The sequence below is a fragment of the Sparus aurata genome, chromosome 17, assembly GCF_900880675.1.
Source record: "Sparus aurata chromosome 17, fSpaAur1.1, whole genome shotgun sequence".
NCBI lineage: Eukaryota > Metazoa > Chordata > Actinopteri > Spariformes > Sparidae > Sparus > Sparus aurata.
Window position 1 is genome coordinate 24029936 of NC_044203.1, and position 24150 is coordinate 24054085.

Here is a 24150-nt window from a genome sequence, read left to right on the forward strand (position 1 = left end):
GAAAGGGTTTAGATTCATATTTTCACTTGTACGTCTTTTTTACTGACATCTGAAAACCACAGGTATTGCAAACAAAGGACACACGCATACAGAAATAATCATATCAAAAGAAGGAGAAACGTATGCATTTTTCATCTTTATTTTCCACAAAAGTTCATGATATTAATTTACAAAAAAAAATACTATTTGCATTAAATACAGATGACTGAGAAAGATAACGAGAGCTCCCTCAACATAATTTTAATAACTTCCTTTTGCGATGCATTCTTCCTTTCTTCTTCACCCTTCCTCTTTCGTCTTTCACCAAGTAAGGAATCAATATGACTACGAGAGCTAAAAATGCTTTACGGTCACCCCCAAAATACTGATAAAGGTAAACCTAACAGACCCATCTGCCTTGTGCAAAGCCTTCCTCCCACCATGCACTGAAGTGACTTATCAAAACTAATATAAAGGATAATAGTGGTGTGAAGCATTACAAACAGCCATTACTCTTATTCCTCAGTCTCACTTTGACTTTTCTTATTCTCTCTGCGTCTCTCTCTCCTTCTCCCGTCGTTCGTCCTCCCTCAGGCACCGTACACGCTCTCGTTACTGTAGGTCATGTAGAGAAACAGGTCCTCCTCATGGTGCTCCTGGAACACAACGAAGAAGAGAAAAACACATAATTCGGCGTGACAAGCGTACTGAAGAATGTGTGAACGGACCGACACACCCACAGAAGTACTGTTCGAACATGACAAATGCAGTCAGAAGTGTATCTGTCAGCCTCATTTGATTACTTAGAGGGAATACAAAGCTTCTTAGAATATTCATATCTAAAAATGACTAGAGTGTTATGTCTAACTTGTGTCTTTTCTTGCTACATGCCTCTGGTTCTTCTCTTTTTTTTTTTTTATTGAAATGTTTGTGGCTTACTGGCAGGATATTTGTGAGATCAGGAAAAGTGAAGCAACACTGCTGTCTAAGCAGATCTGTCTAACACAGTCTGGCTGTGATGACACTTCTGTTATGTTGTGTGAAGGGGGAAAATGTTTGTGTGTAAGTGGAAACTTTGCAATTATGTTAGCTGTTAATGCGCACTCACAAATAGCTGCATGAGAGGGCGGCGATCTGGTAAATATGCTTGTACTCCTGCTGGTGGGGTGCGTTTATGTGCGTGTGTGCTGGAGAGGATCCTCGGGTGAACGTGTGTGGAGGGGTGCAGTTACCTCATACACAGCAGAGAGAGGGGAGCTGGATGGGGGAAGGGAGTTGTTTACGAAGAAGAAGAGTGCCTCCTCCGGTCTCAAAGACACACGTTGGCGTATCAGGAAGCACAACTGGCCAACTAAAACAGGAAGGCGAGAAAGAGAGAAGGATGGTCTGTGGTCACGTTCTGTAGTTTCATTTAATTTGAAAAGAAAGTAGGAAAACGGTTGTGGGACATGACCTGGTCACAGGTCAGACTCGAGACAGATTCAGTGACAGAAAACAGCACTTTTCAAAAAAAACTTTGAGCAAATTTTGATCCCCAACACTCAACCTAGCCTGCTGAATCCTGTAGTTTTACTTTGCAGCGCACTTTATGGACCTTATTTCTCAATAGGCATTTTGATTTGTCACTTCAGAAAATGTACCGGAGAAATTAAAAACATTAACGATGGCTCAGTTCCATTTAGACCTCAAAGATATCTCTTAATTTCTTTTCTTTTTTTTTTTATTCTCTCCACACAACATTCCTTTTACAAAATATCTCTGCACACACATAAATGCAAAATAAAAATTCCACACATTCAAGAAAGCATGCCAAGCCAGTAGGTGGCAATAGAGTCAGCAAATATCAGGGAAGAACATTCTGAACATATGTGGTGATATTTATTTTCCCCTAGAAGTAGTAACTTAAAAACACAAACAATTACACATTTTTAAGTATTTCTGCTTATTCGACACATATTGTATTTCTTTATCTTTTCTAGCAGTGCTAACCAAACGTAAACAAATCAGTAGTCTGCCATTGTTGTTCTGTTATATAATTCTGCATTCTTTAATCGGAGATATGTCTTTGGATATGTCACCAGCTACGTAGCAAAAAGGTCATGTAATTTGAGAGAATAAAACTGGGCTTCGGAAGTGTTTGCATGTGTTTGTCTATTTCACCTGTTAAATCTGAGGGCACTAGATATTTCTTCTTGTCGAGTTCAGGAGCTCGTGACCTCGGGGCCCTCTCCACAATGATCTGGTTGAAAAGAGCCAACAGTAATCAGTCATCACTGAAATCTAAACAATAACAAAATAATTCACACTACTTTACAGTTTAAATGAATTTAAGAACTCATAGCTACCCTCTTCTAATGAGAGTGCTGACATTAGGAATAGGTCTACACGAGAGTGACAATCAAACAGTCACTAACAGTGGAAAACTAGATGTCATACTGACCGGTATCTTGTCAGGATGCTTGGCCCGAACTCTCTCTCCCTCTGCTCTCCTCACCTCTAGTGGCACTGAGCGCTGGTACTGACTGCCCATCTGAAAACAACCCAAGGACAGAAAACAACACCAGAAAACATTAAGTCCCTCACAATGGCATTATTTACCAAGCAGACAAAGGAGAAAGAGCACTGGCTGACTTCACCAACCAATGCACCAGTGCATTCAGTCAACAAGTGATACTGCCCGCCTGAAGGGCACATCATTGTTTACTGCAAGATGAAATGCAGACATCTTTTAATCAAGTGGTTTGGTAGAGGACATATTCTACACTATCTACGCTGTATCTCTATATATCTGCATTTAGCTATTGTTGCTTTACATGGCTTAAAAGATTAATCAATCATCAAAACTATTGGCTACCGTTCGTTAATGCTGATCGATACAACTGACTAATCTAATTTATTAACCAAAGGTTTTAACTGATCCTTGAGCAAGACTGTTCTACAGCACTTTTGATTTGACAGGATTTATGCATCAATGTGTTGAAATATTTTGTTTTCTTTCGCATTTAATTTAGGACAAAAACGATAAGTTGATTAATCAATCATGTAATTATTTGTTTTTACTATATTACATACTGTTACGAATTGATAACAAAACAAGACAATGTAAAACGTTTTAAGTGTCGTGGGGTGAATAAAATGACATTAGTCTGCAGTTTAATCATTAATGAAAACAATCATTCGTTACAACACTCATCTCATCTCCTGAATCAGCCCAAAATCAGTCCAATCGGGTCATTTTAACTATGAGTGGATTCTAAGTTAAATCTCCAATGTTAAAATGTGTAAATAAATATAACATTATATGAATATTATGGAATGTGCATCGTGTGATTCGGGGATTTTAACCCTCGACTAGGGCTGGGCGACAAAGTCAGCTGTGGCTCTGGTAAACAACAGTATCAGTGGTGAGAGAGTGAAGCTAACGATGAAAACAATCATAAACAGTCAGCAACAATATCGTTTAATAGTCAGAAACTATATAGGCCTAAGGAGGAACGAATTCCTCATACTTCTCGATTTATTTATTTTTAGTGCAAAGATTGTTGTGATCACGAGTTTCTGGGTTCAGGAGGTTTGGCTCGTCGTGAAATGAGGCCACGTCACTTTACACAGCAATGTCGAAATCAGCTAGCTAAACGTACCCTCCCTTTAAAATCGACACAGAAAAATAACACAACCACCTAACCCTGACTAGCAAGAAGATGTGTCATTGACTGAACGACATCTCTTCATTCAAAACAAAACATGCAAATTATGGCTTCGCTAACTGTAGCAAAAAGGGCAGTTTTATGCTGCTAGCTAGCGCTAACAACTGCGACTAACCGATCAACAGGACGCTGCTGCTCGCGTATTATTACCTTCAAAATAGACAAAAACACGTTTCACAAAACAGGAAAGATCCAGACAGAAACCACTGGTCCCTTGTGTTGTCAAGCTTCTCAAAAGAATACCCGGAGTTCAAATTATTAGCTCAAAATACAGTCATAACGTACGGGAGAGCGATATATATGTCGAAGATGTCGACTGCTGAACGACAACAACAACAAATACTGCAACGCCCGCCCACTACATCTGTAACCAATCAGAGACAAGAGTGTAGACCGATAGAAGAATTTGTCCAATCAGATGAAGGCGAAGGTTGGATTTCAGTGCGCTCATTGGCTGAATACTGCTGTCCATCTTCACTTGTCATGGCCTAGTTTTCTATGACTGATGGCACATGTAACCAATAGCAGCGCTTGTAAACTGGGCCAGGCCGCGGTAGGGTCACGCCTCTGGTCGCGCCTTGGCCACCCTACGTGTCTAACGTGAGGGCCTTTTTCCACTATCTGCACAGTTCGCATTGTTCTGTAAACAGCTGCTACACACACATCTGGGTGATTACATATGACTCACGCTGTGAATGTGCAACACGGCTGCTAAAGTGCAGTTTAATTTTTGAAAATATTTTCATTGTAAATCATATATCTTATCATACCATCAGTCATTTTCATGAAACAAAAAGTCGAAATTATGAGAGCAGAAGTCATAATTATGACATAAAAGTCAAAATTGTGATACAAAAGCAATAATCATGAGACAATAAGTGAAAAGTAAGAGATCAAAAAGTCATACAAGAAAGCAGACGTTTTTAGATAAAAGTCGTAAAAATTGTGAGATAAATTTGAAAGCATGAGATGAAAGAAGTCATGATTTTTTTAAAAAAGTCAAAAAGTCTGAATTTTTCTCGTAATTTTGGCAAAATATTTCTGATAATTAATCTCACGGTTGACTATCTCATAATTATGAATTATGATGCCATGGGATTCTCCCACCCCCCTTTTTCATTTTTTTTTCCTTTTACTGCTCCTATGATGAAGGAAATAAGCCACAGCTCACTCTCAACAAGGCATGATTATGTTCAAAAGTGTCTTTATTCTACCATATGAATTCACTGAAATGTTATCAATGTGTGACGGTATGATTTCCGTCAGCTCTCCTGCATGCAGGGGTCGGCTTCTCAATAGACATGCATCATTTCTCAATAGACATTGCACTCAACAATTAGATTCTGTTCAATATACACAAATAATAATACATTTTCCAAAAATAACATTTCTTGGAAAAAGGTGATTTTCCTTTACAACTATTTCTCGAAAACACCAGTTCATTGATGTCTTGACGTACACACAATGTTTGTAATGTACTGCAGATAACAGTTAATACAGTCACATCTACCTTAAAGCCTTTTGGGCAGGCCTCAGCAGTTCATGCGTTGCTCAAAGGCAACATATTGTTCCACCAAGTGAAACAAATGAGACCCAATGCTACATTGAGATGAACCCTTACAGCATTTCAGTTGCTGCATGCTTCTCAACAATTCCATATTATAGCACTGAATGTCAATGGCACTGTTTCCAGCAGTTTGAAGCAGACAACTGATTCTTGTTCTTGGCGGCGCAGCCAGGACGCCCCTCACTTTAGTCCCGATCTGTGCTTCCTGGTCAGACAGCAGCTGTGGCCGTTGTCAGTTTGAGGGCATCTGACAGGTTGCGTTGCTTGACTCTAGAGTTGTATATGGTTTCCAAATGGGACTCAGGCACCCATCCACGGTGCCGGTCAGACAGTCTGGTCCCCTCTACCCAATCTGGAAGACAAAAGAATCCAACATTACAGAACTGAATAACTATTATCATAAAATTACCGGTTCAGGAAAGCTCTACAATTATTGAAACATTACACAGTCGAGTTGCACATTCTGCAGGGGAATGATGGAAATAATAGTGTAGGGGACTTACGGTCACTGCTCTGTTGGTGCACTAGAATGACATCAGCTTTGTCTAGCGACAGCTCATCGGGCTGCTGGGCAACAAAAGCTCGGATACACTGCATCTGTGGAACATCTGTAAGGACAAAAGAGAAGGTACATATTACAAACTATGTAATGCAGGAAATGTATGTACTCCCAACAAAACGAGCACTATGAATCTAGTACTGTTGGATGTTCAGCTAAAAGTAATACGCATGCCATTAATGTTACATTTCTCCTTCAAATGTAGAAATGTTTAAAGGAACTTTATGGTTCAAATTCTGTATTTTATTTGAATTGCACTACAGGCGAGAGGGGCTTTGAAGCCAGTTTGTGTTGCCAAGTGGAATCTCATGTCAGTCAGAAATTTCCCATGAGGGTGACATGAAAGTTTTATCGCCCACTAGGCTGCCATAGCACTATAACTGTCTGTTAGTGTTCGATGTATGCAAAATTAAGTTAACCAAAAAATGCAGCATCACCATACCATGTCACTCCTTGAGAGGTCATTAACAATGATTGAATAAAAATGTTTTTAAATTTCGATTTTGTTTTGAAAATACCATAAATTGTGTTGCAAGATATGCAACTTTACACAAACTGTTACGTGTATGTGGATGGATTATCTATTTGCATTGCTTTGCCTTCAGGTGGGTCTCAGATATTCCCGTTTCAACTTGGGCTGTGTCATTCTTAAGTTTGGGAATGTCTGATGTAAGGAGTGAGTGGGCTCCGCAGGGATTTTCAGACAGTTTATAACCTACAACTTTTTACGAAATCTTTACCTTGTGCAGCAGAAAAATCTATTTCAGGATGTGGCCGGGAAAGAGCGGATATCCAACGTAGCTTATCACTCCTGATGGGAGATAAAACAAAGATGTTTGTATATCTGCTTCTAGTGATGTTACAGCAGACAAAGACATTCCCCTGCCACTGAATGAGTCTCTTACTGTGTGTCAGTCCGTAGCAGCAGGGCTTTGTGTGACATGTGCACCCGGAACAGGTTCTTCTGGAGGGAGTGAAGTTTAACACGGCAGTTCTCTGCACGCAGCTCTGATACAGGAGAGTGGTCTATTACTGTGAACTTTCCTCCCCTGGAAACAGCACAAAAGAGAGATGAGACGCCGGAAGGAAAGACTGTGATGAGCTTGATGGTAAAGATATGAGGTAAACAGGACATAGGAAACGGTAATGAGAGACATGCCAGCTCGGGATGATTTATTCTAACATTACAGAACATGTTTGTGGACTCACTCTTTTTGTAGTGAAAGCAGCAAGTAGTCATTGAAAAGGTGCATATAAATATTCCTCTCGGTTTCCTTTAGAGAGAAATCCATCAGTTCAGTGACCGGCCCTTCTCGCACCAGCCTCCGAGACTGACTGATCAGTGGAAGAGTCTGTAAAACAGAGACAAAAATACAATAATGTAATTATTTAATTTTTGTTCACCACAGAAATAGCTTGACAAAATTGTCTTAACTCAAAGTCAACTTATTAACCGTTTCTGGAGATTTAAACCATATTTCATGGTCAGTAGTATATTTTCACACTCTCAAAACATTAACATCACATCTGAACGCTGTTGCAAAAATTAAAGTTTGCAGACTTCCGCCAATTTGTTTGTTTGACCAGCTGTTCACATTAACTTTGATTTGCTTTAGATCATGATATTTAAATTCTTACTCATTTTAATACCAGGAGACATAGAACAACAGATAGGAAGATAAAGTCGCTTATTTTTAAATGTTAGAGTATTTTTGGTTCATGTGAATGATTGTAAAGATTAAAGCACCAAATAAGGTTGAGAATCAATCAGTCAATCAATCAATCAACCGACTGTAAAACAATAACATGTTATATTCCCATCATGAGGATGTGATCAACTGATTACTCACCCTGCACTCAAAGTCCACCTTAGCACTGAGCGACACCAGGGACTCGATGCTTTTCATCTGAGTTATGCTGTCATTACTCTCTTGAATCAGCTAATGGAAGAAGAAATTAAACAAAAGACAGGTTTATCACCACAAAGACATCTAGGATATTATTGAGCAGTATTATTATGTTACAATTCTGCATTATTGTAAAGTGAAAAGTGGGTGTTGCTGTACCTTCTCCAGAAGTTTTAAAGCTTTGATGGCCTGAGTCGCCTCCGCAGTACCAGGAGTGGTTCTCTTCACAATGTTCTGGACAGAAACAGTGTGTGCGTGTTAAAGTGAGAAAAAAGGCAGGATCGAACACGTTGTGAGCCATCAGCCTTACACACACAAACACACACACACACACACACACACACACACACACCTGGACCAGCAGTTTAATTCTTGTGATCCTTTGGAATGGAAGGACAAGGAAGGAACGAAGAGGGAGCCTCTGGCAGACAGGACTCCTCTCTAATTTCTCCACAATCCTCTTGAACCCTTGATTCTCATTCCTGAAAGAAAAAGAGAAAGTCAATTGAAGTTTTTATGAAATCTGAGAAGATGGCGAGAGACAAAGAAAAACTTGACATAATGTCTTACATAAGTCTCTGGTAGGTCGCATCCTGGTAGGACTGGTTGGTGAGGTAGGGCACATAAACCATTTTGAAGCGCTGACAGTGCCGAGCGATGATATCACACACAGTAAAGTCCATGATGTCTGATTCCACCCGCTCCTCCAGTTTTGATAAAAAACTGTCACAAAATCACAAAAAATCTTTAAGGTTACTTTCCCCCACGTATTTGTAACACAGTCACTTCATGTATGTTCCACATCGGATCTGAAAGATGACATTTAACTTAAACATGTATGTGGACTTTGCATTCACAACTTGCTCCAAGTAATGTGTAACATGTCTGACCTGTGACTGATGGCACGAACATCTGCCAGCCGGGAAAACAGCCAGTTCCTGTCCTGTGTGGTCAACAGCGCCCCCAGCTGTTTGGACTTGACGAAGTGTTCGACAACTATGTCCAAACTCCGGCAGTAGGAGGCCTCTGAGGTCACCACCTCAAATCTTACCTACAAGGAATAAAAAGAGAAATATGTGATAAATAAATGAGAAAGATACTGGAGATGAGCAAACGCCAGACAGTAAATGGTTGCTCATAGGCACTCAGTAGTTGGCTCTCTATAGACCTGGGCATTTTGACAAGGATGTGACTAACTGAGGAGGATGGTTTCACAATCAGTAGTTCTCCAGCTCAGACACATGCCTGTTTACAAGGAAACACCTACAGTACCAGAGAAATACAACATGTTTGCACAATCACGCTGCCTGCCTATAAAATGTGGATCACTGGTTGGGTTATTCTGAGATGTGGCAAGTCGGAAGATTTCTCAGTTTTTATGGTTTGAGGTGTGATGCAATAACAGTGACAAGCTGATTCATGTGAGCCATTTACCAGAAGTCACTGCTGAAGTGAAATGACACTCAAAACTGATGATTTTTTTTTTACATGAGAGCTATTCATTTCATAAACATGAGATATGTCACGCAGCAGGAAAAGTGACAGATAATGCGTTTAATTGTCAGCAGTGTCCTGCTAATAACTTTCCACAGAACAAAGCACAAAGCTCACTGATTCTATCATTGTTCAAAATCTCGTATTTCACTGAGGTTTGAATGTTGTGCCTGCAACTTTCCAAAGAAGTGTAAATGCATGTTTTGAATAAGATCAGGAATTTTGATAAAAGCTCCCTCTCTCACTGTTTAATTTCCTGGAAAGTATCCAGCATTTATTAAGGAACTGTTCATTCATGCCTCGGAAAAATTCAGGGGATCAGAGAATGAAGTCCTTTCTACCACAGCAGTATTACCTCCTGTAGTCGCCTCTGGTCCTCTGTGAGCTCCTCTAGCCCTGCACTGTTCCTGACTCCAGGCAGCTCCCTCCACAGCGTCGACGACTGTGTGAGAGAGATGGACAGACGTGGCGAGGAAGGCCTGCCTTCACATTTGGGGGGCTCAGGGAGAGGCAAGCTTTTGACACTGGTAATAGAGCCTGTGCTGGACAACGAGTGGGGGTGCTGGACAGGAGGTAAGGGAGGAAGGGGTCTGCGGGCAGGAGGAGGTGAAGGAGCAGGGGATGGGGTGGATTCCTCGCACACGGAGATGACATCGGAGCGAGCCTGGCGCAGGATCTCAAAGTTCTGAGCGGCCTCGCTGTACTGCTGGTAGAGCTGGGCAGCATCTGGGAGAAAGAGAGGAAGTGAGACAGACAGAGGAGGCGAGGGAGCAACAGAAAAGAAGAAGGTTGAAAAATACAGGAAGCAAAGGAAAGAAGTGTTAGCCAAAAGGGCTTGTTTGCATTTGACATTCCTTTTACACATACTTGTCGGAATGTAAAGTCGAAGTGGCAGCTGTTTTTCCCTGAGATGAGATATGAATGCTTGCGGAAACCTGTCTGTGGCTTGCACAGACACATGTATACACAGGAACAACTCACACACCCTCCTGCACTATTTATCGCAATATCCATGTGAATCATAGGTCAAGATTCACTGCCATTTTAGGTTGTTTACTTTATAATTTCCTTTCATTTGTGTATTTCATTTAAACTCTGAGCAAGCATTTGCTGAGGGGGAGATAAACAGTAAGTGGGTCTGGATTAACACAGAGATGAATCACGCACTCAGAAAGGAAATGCTCAACCGTGTCAGGCTTTTCCCGACCACAGATAAAAAAGATATGATCTGAAGATACGTCAGTGTGCCGCCCACACAGTCTTTTTCCAATCATCAATCTTAAGATTTAAACTGACACCAAACTGGCAGTGATCAATTTATAAAAGAAATAGTGATACCGTTAAATAAATCATATGCAACAACATAAAATAGCCATTAGTAAAGTGGTTTTGTGCCTAATAATTTCGTTTCACACTTTTGAGTCACATGACCTGAATGAGGCAATAACAAGGATTAAACAGAGCAAGGTCACTATAGTTCAAACTGTGTAAAGTTGGTCAAATTTGTCTACAGAATAAGCAGGATTAGGCACTGGTGCATATGTGTTTTCAGACTGGGAGGTTTAATTGATCAATTACCTTCACAAAGTGTTGTGTTTGTATTATGATAGCTCATCTGAACCTCTTAAGTCTTGCCCGACAAATTCCTGCATATTTCAATAAGAAAAAAACTAATACTGGCAGAATCAAAATCTAAACTAAATTTAATCATAAACTAGAAAACCAAACTAAAACAAGCAAACCCACTCTGGAAATTCACTGAAACTAAACTGAAAACAAAATTAAAAATGAAATCAAAACTAATGACGAATACAAAATTATAACAAAACTGAAACAGAGATACTCACTGAAGAACCTTGAGTTCCTTCTACGTCTGTCGATTGTTTCCAAAACATTCCTATAGTGCAAAGAAAGAGACAAAACGTATATTTGTGTTTTCAGTGTGTAATAATTACATTGAATGTATAGAAACAGGATTGTGCTGCCATTCAAAATACTTAATATCTTTATCCTGCACACAAAAAATGATTTACCTAAAATGCTCACTTTATGTATTTCAATTACATAAATTGCATATAGAATTTCCATGTTAGACAATCACATAAGTTCTATGTATCTACACATATTACATATTGCTACATATTTGTAAATTTAGGCAGACAGAAGTTGTTTAATTTATTCACATCAAGGCAACCTGATAGAAATACGTACTACATTACATACTTTACACAGAACTTGTGAAATTAAGGTACATAAAATCAACATTTCAGGGAAATAATTTTTTTGAGCATACCACGTTTAAAACCTTAAGAGTTTTTAAGGTGAGGGACATGCAGTCAAATATTTAAATTAGAGAATGGGAAACATGACATCAAATTTATCACACTGTGTGTTTTTGTTTCACTCACCTCAGCTCTACTTCTCCCCAACTTTTGCTCCGATCATCTTCATCATCTGGAATAAAAAAGTATCCGTTCGTTGAAATGTTATACAACAGCATACCTATCAGGGCACTGTGTTCTGATTAACTAGAGTGGACTTTTGAATAAGTAAAGATAAAAAAAATAAATAAGACAAACTACGAAAAATATCTATCAAATAAATAAATAAATAAAATAAATAGTGGTAGATGAATCCTACATTACAGAAACATCCTACATCACATCAGTGTGTGTCCAAAACTTGTGCTTCTCTTGCTATGTCTCAAAGCTGGATCAACCCGAGCCTTTTATCTCCACCTCTGCTTCTCCCCGCCCACTACCTGAAACCACAACACACTGACGCAGTTTCCAGTGTACGGTGAAGTGCTGTGTTCAGAAACTGCACCTACTGCCAGATGTCTGCGTTAGATTTTGGGTTCGTGTGTTTGACGTGACTAGAAAATGATGTAAGACACTGTCAAAACAAGAGGAAACGAGTGGGAGATTGTCTGTGATTAAAATTTAAAACAGTCAACTTTCATTTAAAGGGTGCCTCCCAGGTGGGGGCTGGAATATTTCAACCTGATTAGATGATTAAAAAAAAACAAAAAAAATTGAGAGACGGAAATGACAGGTGAAAGCCAAAGGAGAGGTAATCATGTGGCTTTCTCAAGGCTGATTTTGAGCAGCGTCTCCATTACTCTCTTTACCTGTTGTAGAGAATATTCTGGTCCTGCGATCCCTTCCAACACCTTCCGCTTCCTCCACTTCTACATGCTCTCCATTTCTTCTTTCAGTTGTTTTACGGATTCCCCTTCTTCGTATACGAGCCTCAGGACCCAAATCTCGGAAACTGCAGGTGCTCATCAGAGTCCCCGCTTTTACTTTATTTTCTTCCGCCACCTCTCCCTCTCTGCTATCCAACTCAGTTCCCTCTCCCTCCTTCATCTCTCCCCCATCCTCTGAAACACCCCTCTCCTCAGGTTCCTCTCCCTGCCTCTCTTCTTCACTTTCAACCATTCTGTCTTCCACCTCCTGGCCCTCACTATCTCCGGAGGCAGACTCAGGCTCATAATTAAGAATGGGGCAGCTGTTCGGCTTGTACAGCGTGTTGCTCACGGATAAATACATCTCCACTTCCTTCTCTCTCCTCTTTCGCGCTTCTTTTTCCCTTTCTGATAATTCGACCTGTTTACTAATTTTCACCTCTGTATCCGCCTCTTCTAACTGAAGGTGAACAGAGGGCTCAGTCTCTTTGTCCATACTCTGATCCTCCTTCCCTTCTGTGTCTAACAATGTGTCAGCATGAGTGTGTGTTGGTGTGTCACCATGCATAGCTGAGAACTGGTCAGCATGCATGTCGGCTTGGCTCTGCCCCATACCTCTCAGTCCCTCTTCCTCCAGCGGCTCCTCCTCCCCCAGCTCTGGTTCTGAGTGCTGTTCGTCTGTTCTCAACTTAACAACGGGCGTCTCTCCAGGCTCTTGTGCAACCTCTTGTTGTTCTTCGTACTCCATCGCTGTCTGGTTGACCCCTTGGTCTGCATGTTCATTTGCTTCATCCACAGTGTTATCCTCAGAACGTCCCAGGATCTCCCGCACCACATTTTTGGCCCATTTAAGGTGGGGGGCTTGGGAATGTCGCTTGGGCTCATCGGACATGGTCCACGCCCCGCTCAGTCGGATCCGGATGGCCTCCACCTCCTCTGGGCTCATCACGGCAGTTTTAAGTCCATCCAAGATTGGTTGAATTTGTTCAAAATTCACTTGAGAAAAAACATCAGCGTAGGGATTTCTCGGTAGTGAAGGTGAAGGTTGCTCCTGCTCAATTTCCACGTCTTCTTTACTTTTCTCTCTCCATGCCATGAGAAGTCTTTCAGTCTGTGAGTCTCTGTTTATCGGTCCTATTTCAGCATATGGATGCTCCTTTTTAGGCCTCATCCTAATATCCTCCTCAGTTGCTCTTTCTTCTCTCGGCATGCTACTCTGACTCCTGCTCTCTACGTCCTGGTTGTTGATGATTGGGTATTCATCATCTCTACTTTGTGTTGGATGCAGGTTATCCTGAGGTTGCAGTGTGGCGTCATAATTTTCTAAGTTTGGGTTGTCTCTTTCCACTCCCATCGTCTGTTCATCTTGTGACAGTGACTTCTTTGACCGGGGCAACGTTTGCCCAATCACACAGAAGACGTACTTCTTTTCCCTCCCCTGTTCGTCATCCTCAACCGTCTCCTCCTTTCCCATTGTCCGTTCCTCTTCCCTCTTGTCATCTGCCTCCCGCCACTGGACGTCACCATGTGCAACTTCCCAAAACTCCTGACAGTCCTTAAACTCTTCTTCTTCTTCCTCCTCTCTTTCGTCTTCCTCATCTCCGCCGCTGGACACGGTTACAAAGCCGTCCTCTCCTGACAGCATTCTGTCCCTGTCTTGCTTCCACCCCATCTCACTTCCTCCTTCGCTCTCAGAGCGGACCCAGTAATCGCTCCCTCCCTCTTCCTCTCTGTCACTCTCCTCAGTGTTATCTGTCAGGTTTTGTCCCTCTACATCCCTCTGCCGGTTTCCCTCTATCCTTCCATCGTTGTCAGACAGCTGTTCCTCCCCTCCTTTATCTACTTCTCTCCAGGCGCCACCCACCTCCTCTCCATCTACACTCACACCCTCTGACTCCCTCTCTACATCACCCCTGCACTCACTTCTCCCTCCATGCCTTCCTCCGTACCTCTCATTTGGTTCCTCTTTTACTCTCCCCCCCTCCCTTCCCCGCTCAGCCCATGTCTCCATATTCCTCTCTTCTTCTCTCCTCCTCTCATTGCCCCTCGTCTGTCTCTCTCTGTCTACAAACTCGTCTTTACTATTCCTGCCCCTCTGTGGCTCTAACCACATCTTCCTCTGCTCTGGCACACCACCTCTCATCTCTCCTCTGTCTCTTTCTTGTCTCTCACCCCGCTTTTTCTCCCTACAACTTCTTTCAGCAGCTCTCTGTTCTTCTACATCTCTGTCACTCTCAGTGGTGCTCCACTCTCCGCTGCTTTGGGCTCGCGGAGGCACCCTAGGGGCCATCTCACTCTGGGGTCGGCTGCCTTTGCCTGTTGAATCATCCCACCTAGGATCTCTGTCCTTGCCTCTCTTCTGCTTGTACTCTCTGTTTCTGTCGTCCTCTCTCCTGTCATCCTTCACATCTCTCACACTTTCCCTCCACCTTTCCTCCTCCCTGTACCTCTCCTCTTTCTCGACTCCCCTCCTCCTGGATCGGTCTGCCTCTCTTTCTCTATCCTTGTCTCTGTATCTCTGCCTATCTTCTTCCCTGTCTCCTCGCCTATCTCGATCTCTCTCCCTCTCTGTTATGCCCCCGTTGTCACCCTCGCTTCTGCTGTGTTGATATGTCAACTCCTCCCTCTCTCTGTCTCTCGCTCTCTCTCTCTTCAGCTCTCTCTCGTCACTGTCTCCCTCACTCCTGGTGTCCCTCTTGCCCCTCTCCCTCCTGTCTGAGTGGATCTCTCTGTCTCTTCTCCTTTGCGCAGAATGCACCCTGGCCTCCCTCTCCCCCATGTTAGGCCTCAGTTTTTCCCTTTTTCTATCCACATCCCTCTCTCTTCTGTCCCATGAATCAACCGCTTCTCTTCTGTCTTGACGGCTAACATCATACTCCTCATATCTTTCCCTCTGTCGTGATTTCTCTTCCTCTGCAGGTCTTCTTTTCCACTCTTCTGCTGCCCTGCTTCGGATCTCATCTCTCTCCCTCTCTCTGAACCACTCTCTCTGCCGTGCCCTCTCTCTTTCGTCGGTCTCTACTCTTCTCTGCCTCCTCTCCTTACCCATCTCCGTGGTGGCCGTCATTGTTCTGTCCCGATATGGGCTGCTTTTCCTTATTCTAGGAAATGTGTCGCCTTTTTTCATGCCCCTCTCCACCTCTCTCTCGGCTAGCTTCTCTATGTTCGACAGCGGCCTCCCGCTTTTGCTCCTGTCATCTTCTTGCCACCTCTCTCTCACCCTCATATCTCGTTCTCCCTCTCTAGACCGCGGTGCAGTACCTCTGTCCCTTTCGTAGTATCTCTCCCGTGGGTCCATATCTCTGTATCTCGCTTTGTCCCTCGTTTTCTCAACTTCTCTTTCCCTCCTCCGGTCTTCCTCCCGCCTGGCGTCTCTCTCTCGCTCCGACTGGGCAGTCATGGCTGGCCGTGGACTTGGATCCCGGGAGATTTTTCCACCTGGCTGAAGTTTGCGGTCAGATGTGTTTATGTTAGATGTGTCAAAGAGGGTGCAGCTGGGCCTTTTGGTTCCCATTGTATCATAATTTGGAGCACCTAAAAGACAGAAACACCCCACATAATCAGCTTAGAAAACAAACATTAAAGGTGCACTGAGCAGTTTTGGGATAACATTTTAACCAGAAAAGAAAGTGGCCTGACCTTGAAGGACAACATCATTTCATACTGTTTTACTCGACATTTGGCGGACCCTTTCCATCTTTCTAGCTTCAAACAATGTTCTGGGAGGCTTTTGTTTTCCTCTGAGAACAGCTTGTTTAGTTCAGTTATGGAAAAATAAATATTTCTGAGATTGTAAATATCAAAATTCTGAGTTTGAATTTCTTTTCTAAAACTACAGAGTGCACCTTTAAAAGTTAGGCAACAGGCCAAAGAGGAGCCCTTGCAAACAGTTACATATTAAGTTAATGTCACACACTAGGTGTATAAACTTTGGAAAATAATATGTCACTCATGTTACTGCTACTTCTGAAAAAGCATAAAAATGGCATCCATTTAGCTGTTTTCCAGGCTTTTTTTGTTATTTTATTTTGTCACACACACACACAAAATTTCACTTGTACACTGAAGCTAAATAGAGTGTGACACTTCACTCCAGTCTGGTTGTATAATAACTTTACAGAAGAAAGGTAAGATGCAGAAGAGGTGACACCCTCTTACTGTTCACTAAGAATGCAGCACAGACCTGCAAAGCACCACATACATACCAAAAGACGTCTTTCAGAAAGCGAGGCCTGTGACACATAGGCACGGCATGTAACATGTAAACCACAACTAGGCTAGATCCAAATCTGTGTCCAAACTAGAAGCCATTTACACAAGTGTTTTTCTGAAAATCATTAAAAAAACAAATAAATAGCAGAGCAACTCACCTGAATGTAGTTTCCTGGGGAGATCAGTGGTCTCCCCCTCCGGTCTAGCTCAGCTCAAAAGCATGGGATTGCACAACACACAAGAACGAAATCCCTGCTTTCACATTTTCTAGGTGACACAACAAATCTCCTCCTTTTCTTCAGAAAACTCAAATGCTATCTTCTTCTATCACTACTTCAACCTCTGGTGAAAAACGTGATGTTTACGCCTGAGCTCTCCTTACTTTTCCCTCTTGCTGCCTTTCTTCTGTCTCTCCCCACCTCCCCTCCTTCCTCAAATTCCCAAACAAGTCTCAACAGATTGACACTTATCTTTCTCCTCCTCCTCTCTCTCTGTCTTGTCCTCCCAGTGGCTGTTGCTGAACAGGAAGATCTCTAATAAATCAACCTGAAATCTGCCCACTAGTTCAGTCCTTTTCCCTTCCCAGTTCTACCGACGGGATTGCCTGTGCGGACCCCCCCTGGCAAAAGAAAGTACATAACTCTCTCCTCTCTCCTGCCCCATTTCTCCTCTCGCGAAACACAGGAAGTACACCTCCTTGGTGTCTCTGTCGTGGAGCAGCGATTGGTTGATACGGAGTAGACCGGGTGTGTCTGCATAGCACACACAACCAGGTAAGGTAAAGGCTGTGATAACACATGGGAGAGTGGGGGGAGGGGAGACAGAGAGTGAAGATCTAGAGCATACACAGGCTTTTGGAGAGCTCACTGAGGCCTGTAAAAACTCCCCTACATTCCCCTGAGAGGTAGTAAAGAGGGAAAGCAAAGTGGAAACACAACTCTCTCTAATGATTGAACAAACAAAATAAAAGAAAACAATATTAAGCAATCACAGATGAGGAATCAAGGGAGGGGCAATACAAGATTAACCAGTGACTAATTTGTGTCACAATGACTGTTTTATTGTGCTGATTGAGAGGCGAAGTGACCTGAGATGAAAGGTCTGTGTCATTAACCAAATGAAAGCCTAACTCAAGCCTGTCACATTTACTTGCTCTCTTGTTTTGTTGCACTACATTAACACTATCCTGCTGTACCTTGCCTTGTTACATTTATCTGCTTATCGTGTGTATTTACACATGTTCTCATTCAGATTTGTTATTGATTTGATGAATTCCACGACTTTACATATAAAATTGACATCTTATTTACACCTAGGTATGAGTAAAGGAGTCTATTTAAACATCCCTGCAATAAATCCTACCTTCACGAGGGTTTTTTGCAGGTGTTGAAGGAAAAAGGAAAATGCAGTCATTACCTACTCAACCCCATGCTGATGGCATGTCAGGTTAAGTTTTGTAGTCTATAAAATATTTCTGGAGCTTCACAGTTTAAGAATTCTCCTAAACAACTGAAGTAGATGAAGGCTTGTTTCATAAGGAAAAAAGAACATAAAATCCATGAGCTCCATGCAGCTCAACTGGCATAATCCAGGTCTCCAGAAGCCCTGAGAGCCCACATTGATTTAAAAAAAAAAAAAAGATGCTAAAAGAGAATAACATCTTTTCAAATTCAATTTAGGAGACTTCTGGACAGTTAGATTACTGTGGACGAGCTGTATGAAGCATTTAATGTTTGTTTTTTTGCAGTTGTTTTTGTATGTTTTAAGGCAAGTCTACTTCAGTTGTTTAAGTCAATGCTGCAACGCTGTTTTGCTTTGAAGCTCCAAAAATGTTTTGTGGACTATAAAACATCACCTGACTTTCAGTCAGCATGAGGGTGAGTAGATAATGCCTGAATGTGCATTTTCAGCAAACCATTCCTTTAAAGCTCTTGTTGGTAAGATAGTAACACTGATTGGGTTTGCCAATTCATCAAATGTTTTGGGATTTGACGCTTTGGGATTGTAGGTCGGGTCGGTCGCCATCCAAAAAGCTTCAGTTTTGGATGAGTTGGGAATGAGGCTCAAAAATCAACTCACCAAAAGTAGCTTTAATTTAATTTCATGGTTATTTTATAGGCTGAAGTTTGTGGTGCTGCTGAATTGTGTTGTGCTACAGTTTATATTTTAAGCTTTGGCTTTATATTTTACCTCGAAAGACCATTGAGGACATATCCTCATTTACAATGGTGTCGAGCTGTAAAACAAAACAGTATTCTATCCTATCATTTACATACATAAAGGCATCAGTCTTAGCTAGGTATCTATCTATAAATACAAGGAACCTCTGTCTGTCTGTCTGTGTGTGTATGTGTGTGTTCCTCAAATATCTCTGCGGATCAGGATCAGACTGACCTGAGAGTTTCAACATGGCTGCTGCGTGGTTCAAGGGTGTGCTATTTCGCATTTGTTTGGACTGCAATGATACCGTTAATAAATTATTTCATAAATGCTTTACAAATTCCACGAGCATTGTCCACCAGAGCCGCTACAGTCACGTGCGCACCAGAGCCAATCACTGCACACCGTGGCCACGCGCCCACCAGAGCCAATCACTGCAGAGCCAACCCAGACCCCCCACCTTAAGAAACAAGCAGATTTATACCTGCAGCGGCGCGAGCTGGACCGAGATTTTGCCGGCGGTTCGGTCCCGTTCTGTTCTGTTCTGTGCATCTAAACTGACTGGTGTGGATTAATGAGATTAAACGAGTCCGGACCGAGTCTGTTCGGGTCTGAGGAGATCCAGAGACGCGCGGACAACAAAGTGGAATCGGAATCTGTGGATGTTCGTGTGTAGCTAGCCACTAGCTAGCAGCTAGCTGCTAGCCGCTAGCTACATGGCCCACCTCCCGAGGCGACGGACTGGAAGCATCGGCACGTCCAAAACCGGACCTAGGGTAAATAATGTCCGCCACGCTTTTTCGCGAACATCGTCGTCACGTTTGCTTTGTGTCTGGTGCAGGAAGAAACGGTAAAAACGGGCTTTTGTCACGAAAGTGTCCAAGCAGCAAGTTTGGTTGTTGAGGAACAGGAAGTTGTGGGAGGGACCTAGGCGGATGATTGACATGCAACAACGGTCGGCGTGTGTGAGAGTTGAGAGATTTGTGACATTTAGTGTGTTTGGAGTGTGTAGTTAGTGTGTAATGTAGTGTTTGGTGTAGTTTGTTTAGTGAGTAGTGGAGTCGTTTTTTTGTTTAATGAGTCAGAATAATGAGGAGAAGCTGAATGTGGAGCAGGCAGTCCAGCTATTTATTCAGCTGGAAGGAGCACAGGCAGACCTGAGCATTGCCTGCATTTAAATGTAAATAGTTACATATAACTTTGTAAATTTTTTAAATGTATGCACAAATTTAGATAAACAACAATTTATATTTGCATTATAAGTAAAAAAAAAAAAATTGTTTGTTAAACATATTTGTGGTTTTCACAGTAAAAAAATCTAACTTTTTCTACTCGGATTTCATGTTTTTTTTTGTGATTTTAGGTCCATTGTGTTAATACAGTATGTCAAAATAAAAAAAATAACTGTACAGTCACACATGTGAGGTTGTGCTGAAAATAATGACACCAAGTAAATAGCTTTTAAGATGAAATATAATGGCAAAATTAAAATTATAGCTGCTGCGCAGCGATGGGTCTGGTCCAGGCTATTTTTTGGCAAAATTAGGCAATTCTGAGCAACAAACAGGAGAATAGGAAGACAAGACAGTTGACAACAATGTTCACTTTGGAAGACTTGAGGCTTGAACTCACAACTTCTGGAACCAAAGACTGTCATCTATCGCTCTGAGCTAATTGGCAAGTGGCATTTGACAGTGGCTTGACAAATTGATTAAGCCATTCACTGTTGTGCAGGCAGATTTGAAACCACTGTAAAAAATTCAGTTATCAAGACAAAATCTGAAAATACACATATTGCAGCATGGAGATGTTGGTAATTAGTTTTTAAAAATGATTAATTTGCTCCATAAGTGAATAACTAATGTTTAAAAATGCTGCTTGCATTGACTGCAATTATTCACATGAGAGCAGAATTCAAAATGTTCTCAAAAATTCTGTTTTTTAGGTAAAATTCTGATATTTGTCAAACATCATCTACCATGACTCTAAAAAATTTTCAATTTTTTCATGAACATTGAAGATTTATTCATCTATCTATTTATTTGCAGGTAGGCTATATGTTTACAGTAGTGTTTACAGTCAAACATGTTCATGCACTGTAGGCAAAAATTGTGGGAGGTCATCATACGTTTTACAGTTTTAAAAAAAACAGAGTGATGGACTTCATAATTTTTAATAGGTTTAAATGTACAAAAGTTTCTTTAGTACTGGGGCTACAGTTTGATGAAAGTGTGAAGTTCTAGCAGGTTGGTTTGTTATGAATTTTCAAAGTTTTAACTTTAGACGCTTGCTGTAGCGCAACCATCAGGACTATTGGCTTGGGTTTACAGCTGAAGTAATCTGGCATGAGACTGGACCTTTATGCAAAATTCGGTTAGCTTTCACCCATGGTCCAGTCCAAGCTATTTGGATTTATTTAATTTAGAGGCTTGCTGTGATGCCACCATGAGGACAATTGTCTTGTGTTTCATATTTCATATCCTCATTATCACCCTTGCTGGCTCTCGAACACACAACCCTTGACACCAAGAACCAGCTCCTAACTCGCTGAGCTAATTGGCTGGAAGTGAGACTCGCTGTGTAGCTGCATTTGTCGACTCAGGGACTCACTGTCCAGGCAGCTGCTGTCAAGGGAGATTTCAAAAATGGTCAAAATGTCAGAAATTTTGTTACCTAAACAAAAATCTGATAATACATAAATTGCATCTTGACAGCATGGAAATGTTGGCGATTTGTTTTTAACTCTAAGTGTTTTGCTTCATAAGAGAAAATCTGATGTTTAAAAATGCCAGTCTTACATTGACTCCAGTTGTTCCCATGAGAGCAGAATTCAAAATGTTCTCAAAAATTCAGTTTTTGAGATAGAATTCTGATATTTGCCAAACTTCATCAACCATGACTCCAAAATATTCTCAATTTTTTTCAGGAAGATTGAAAATGTATTTAGCAAGAATTTGATAGTATATGTTTACAGTACTGTTTACGGTCAAACATTTTGATGCAATGTAGGCTTAATTTTTGATAAATCAAAAATCCGAGAAACAAGTTTTGTGGAGGGCGGTCTGAAGATGCTCTCTAGCAAGTTTGGTGACAATTGAGCAAAAATTGTGGGAGGAGATAGGTTTTATAAGTTTTACAGGTTTTGAAAAAAACTGAGAGATTGACTTCATAATTTGTAATGACTTTAAGTGGACTAAAGTTTCAGCAGTATTGGGGCTACAGTTTGGTGAAAGTTTCAAAACTGTAGCATGTACCGTTGATTTTGTAGGTATTTTTAAATTTTCTAAATTTAAACGCTTATTGTGTCTCCCCCCAGGAGGAATATTGACATGTCCTTAGCTGCCTGGACCCTAAATAGTCAAAAACAGCCAATTATACCCTGGAATATCGGATTTCACAACAAACCTAAATATCCCTGACGTCCCACCTTCAAACACAGCCTCATTTGGCCATCCATGAAAAAGCTCCTTAACCTCCCACGTTTTTATAGGAATACACTTTTCTTACGGGCACTGCACTAGTACCTAATAAACTGGCAACTGAGTGTACATGGCTGATCCTCATTTTAAAGGGCTCTATGTAACAATGTGTAATATTTACATGTATTCATCACCTTTTTTATATATTGTATGAATGCCTTAATGTGATTGGGATTGTTGGCTATATAAATACACTACACTTGACTACAACCAGCAGTTGGTTAGCTTAGATTAGCATTAAAATTGCAAGCAAGAGGAAACTGCTTACCTGGTTCCAACCCAAATTCACAAAATTTGTCAGTTAATCACCACACAAACTAAACTCTCTTCCCATGGATTTTTTCAGACTGTTGACTATAAGCCAGAGATAAATTGGAGAAAACAGTGCCTAAATTCACTGAGCAAACACAAGTGCTGCTGAAGAATGTTCATCACCTTTAATCCTATCATTTCAAACAGTTCTTTCAGTTTACATATTGAATGATGATTAGAAGAAAGGGGCAATGTTTCAGGCAAATATACCTACTCAAACTTTAAACAGGTTAAAGGTTGTCTTGTATTCAAATTCTTGATGATAGATTGGAGGAATGAAGATAACAAATTTGGTTTACCCAATGCAACTGATGCATGAATGAATGCTGCTGCAATTGAAGCAGTATACTGGATACCAGAGCAAAGTGTTTCACACAGTCAAATAGGCACATATGGTCATTATTTTAACAACAGGTATTTTCTTTAAGAATGGTAGTATATACCTCTACTGTAGAACTGTCATTTGACAGACATTTCAGTGACAAAACACACTGAGTTGTCACTATTAACAGGTCATGTGAAACACAAAAATCCAACTAATGCAGTCTAATACAAAAGCCCTGCAATAAATCCTGCCACCATGAACATTAGATTGCTTTTGTTTTTGTGAGAAAGTATCTTAGAGAGGTGTTGAATCAGCTTTATGGTCATTTTGGCAGCTTTAGTTTAGTTTAGTCTCATTAGAGGGAAATTAAATCACAGCTTTTTAAAGTCAAGGATTAAACAAAGTCTGAGACTTATTTTGGTCCTGAAAAGCAGAAAAGGGTTGGTTAGGTGACATCATCTCCAACAGTGCTATAAACATATCTACAAAAAAGTTATAACCAGAACAATCACTTTACACTTCATGTTTACACAATCAGTACAAATCAATACATGTGAACAACATCACAAATTAAGGCCTCTAAAAATGACCATAAAACAACTCTTTAAAGAAAACTGTGCATTTTACTGTTCAGGTGGAATTTATTGCATGACTGTTGCTACACTTGTTGAAAAAAAAGAAAAGAAAATGGAAACTGTATTGGGAGGACACCTGGCACATTATAGGCGATATAATTTAACCCAAAGTAGAACGAAATGCAAAGATCTTAAAGGGTAACTTCACCAACTGTACATATTAAAGTGTGTTTACAAGTCTTGAGGATCCACTGGAACTGCATATGGGGAAAGAGTATTATTAAGCCCTTTGTGGATCCAGAGAACTCTGCATGTATTCTAATAAATTTCCTCCAGTGATGTCACTCAGTGGCTAAGTTGCATTTCAATGTAGTCGCTACGTTCTGCTTCTGGCACCGCAGCGAGAGGCGGGTGTTACAGGATAAATGACTGGGAGATGTTTCAGGAGGAATAAAGTGACATCATTGAGGGTCTCACTCAGTGTGTCACCGATTACATAAAGTTCTGTGAGGATAGTGTTGTCCCCACCAGGAAGGAGGGCTAAAGAACAGGATACAGGGAAACCTGCAGCAGAACAACCCCCCAGAGGTGTTGGCAGGTCTGAGAAACATCACAGGCATGAAAAGGGCGGGAGGAGCTGTGGAGGGGACAAGGAACATGCCAACGAGCTAAACCTGTTTTTTACAG

At 41.3% G+C, this 24150-nt stretch overlaps 2 protein-coding genes across 3 annotated transcripts; both read right to left on the bottom strand.

The window, feature by feature from the left end:
- Window positions 1-117: 117 nt before the first annotated feature.
- LOC115567269 (gamma-aminobutyric acid receptor-associated protein-like 1) lies at window positions 118-4058 on the bottom strand. Its single transcript, XM_030393667.1, has 5 exons — window positions 3837-4058; window positions 2420-2509; window positions 2140-2218; window positions 1212-1330; window positions 118-635 (listed from the first exon to the last, which is right to left on the bottom strand). The coding sequence occupies exons 2-5, from the start codon at window positions 2507-2509 to the stop codon at window positions 570-572; spliced, it is 354 nt and encodes a 117-aa protein (XP_030249527.1). The 5' UTR covers window positions 3837-4058; the 3' UTR covers window positions 118-569.
- Window positions 4059-4873: 815 nt separating this feature from the next.
- On the bottom strand, window positions 4874-17293 carry arhgef5 (Rho guanine nucleotide exchange factor (GEF) 5). Of its 2 annotated transcripts, none has more exons than XM_030393597.1 (15): window positions 16771-17293; window positions 12344-15934; window positions 11622-11667; window positions 11061-11110; window positions 9569-9939; window positions 8610-8770; window positions 8290-8442; window positions 8072-8201; window positions 7879-7953; window positions 7663-7752; window positions 7022-7164; window positions 6718-6861; window positions 6553-6623; window positions 5757-5861; window positions 4874-5605 (listed from the first exon to the last, which is right to left on the bottom strand). In XM_030393597.1, exons 2-15 carry the CDS (start codon window positions 15912-15914, stop codon window positions 5463-5465), a joined length of 5253 nt encoding a protein of 1750 aa, XP_030249457.1. In that variant the 5' UTR covers window positions 15915-15934; window positions 16771-17293; the 3' UTR covers window positions 4874-5462. The 2 variants fall into 2 exon arrangements, with proteins under 2 accessions (XP_030249457.1, XP_030249458.1); XM_030393598.1 differs by having other exon boundaries at window positions 13016-15934; window positions 16771-17290.
- Window positions 17294-24150: the final 6857 nt, after the last annotated feature.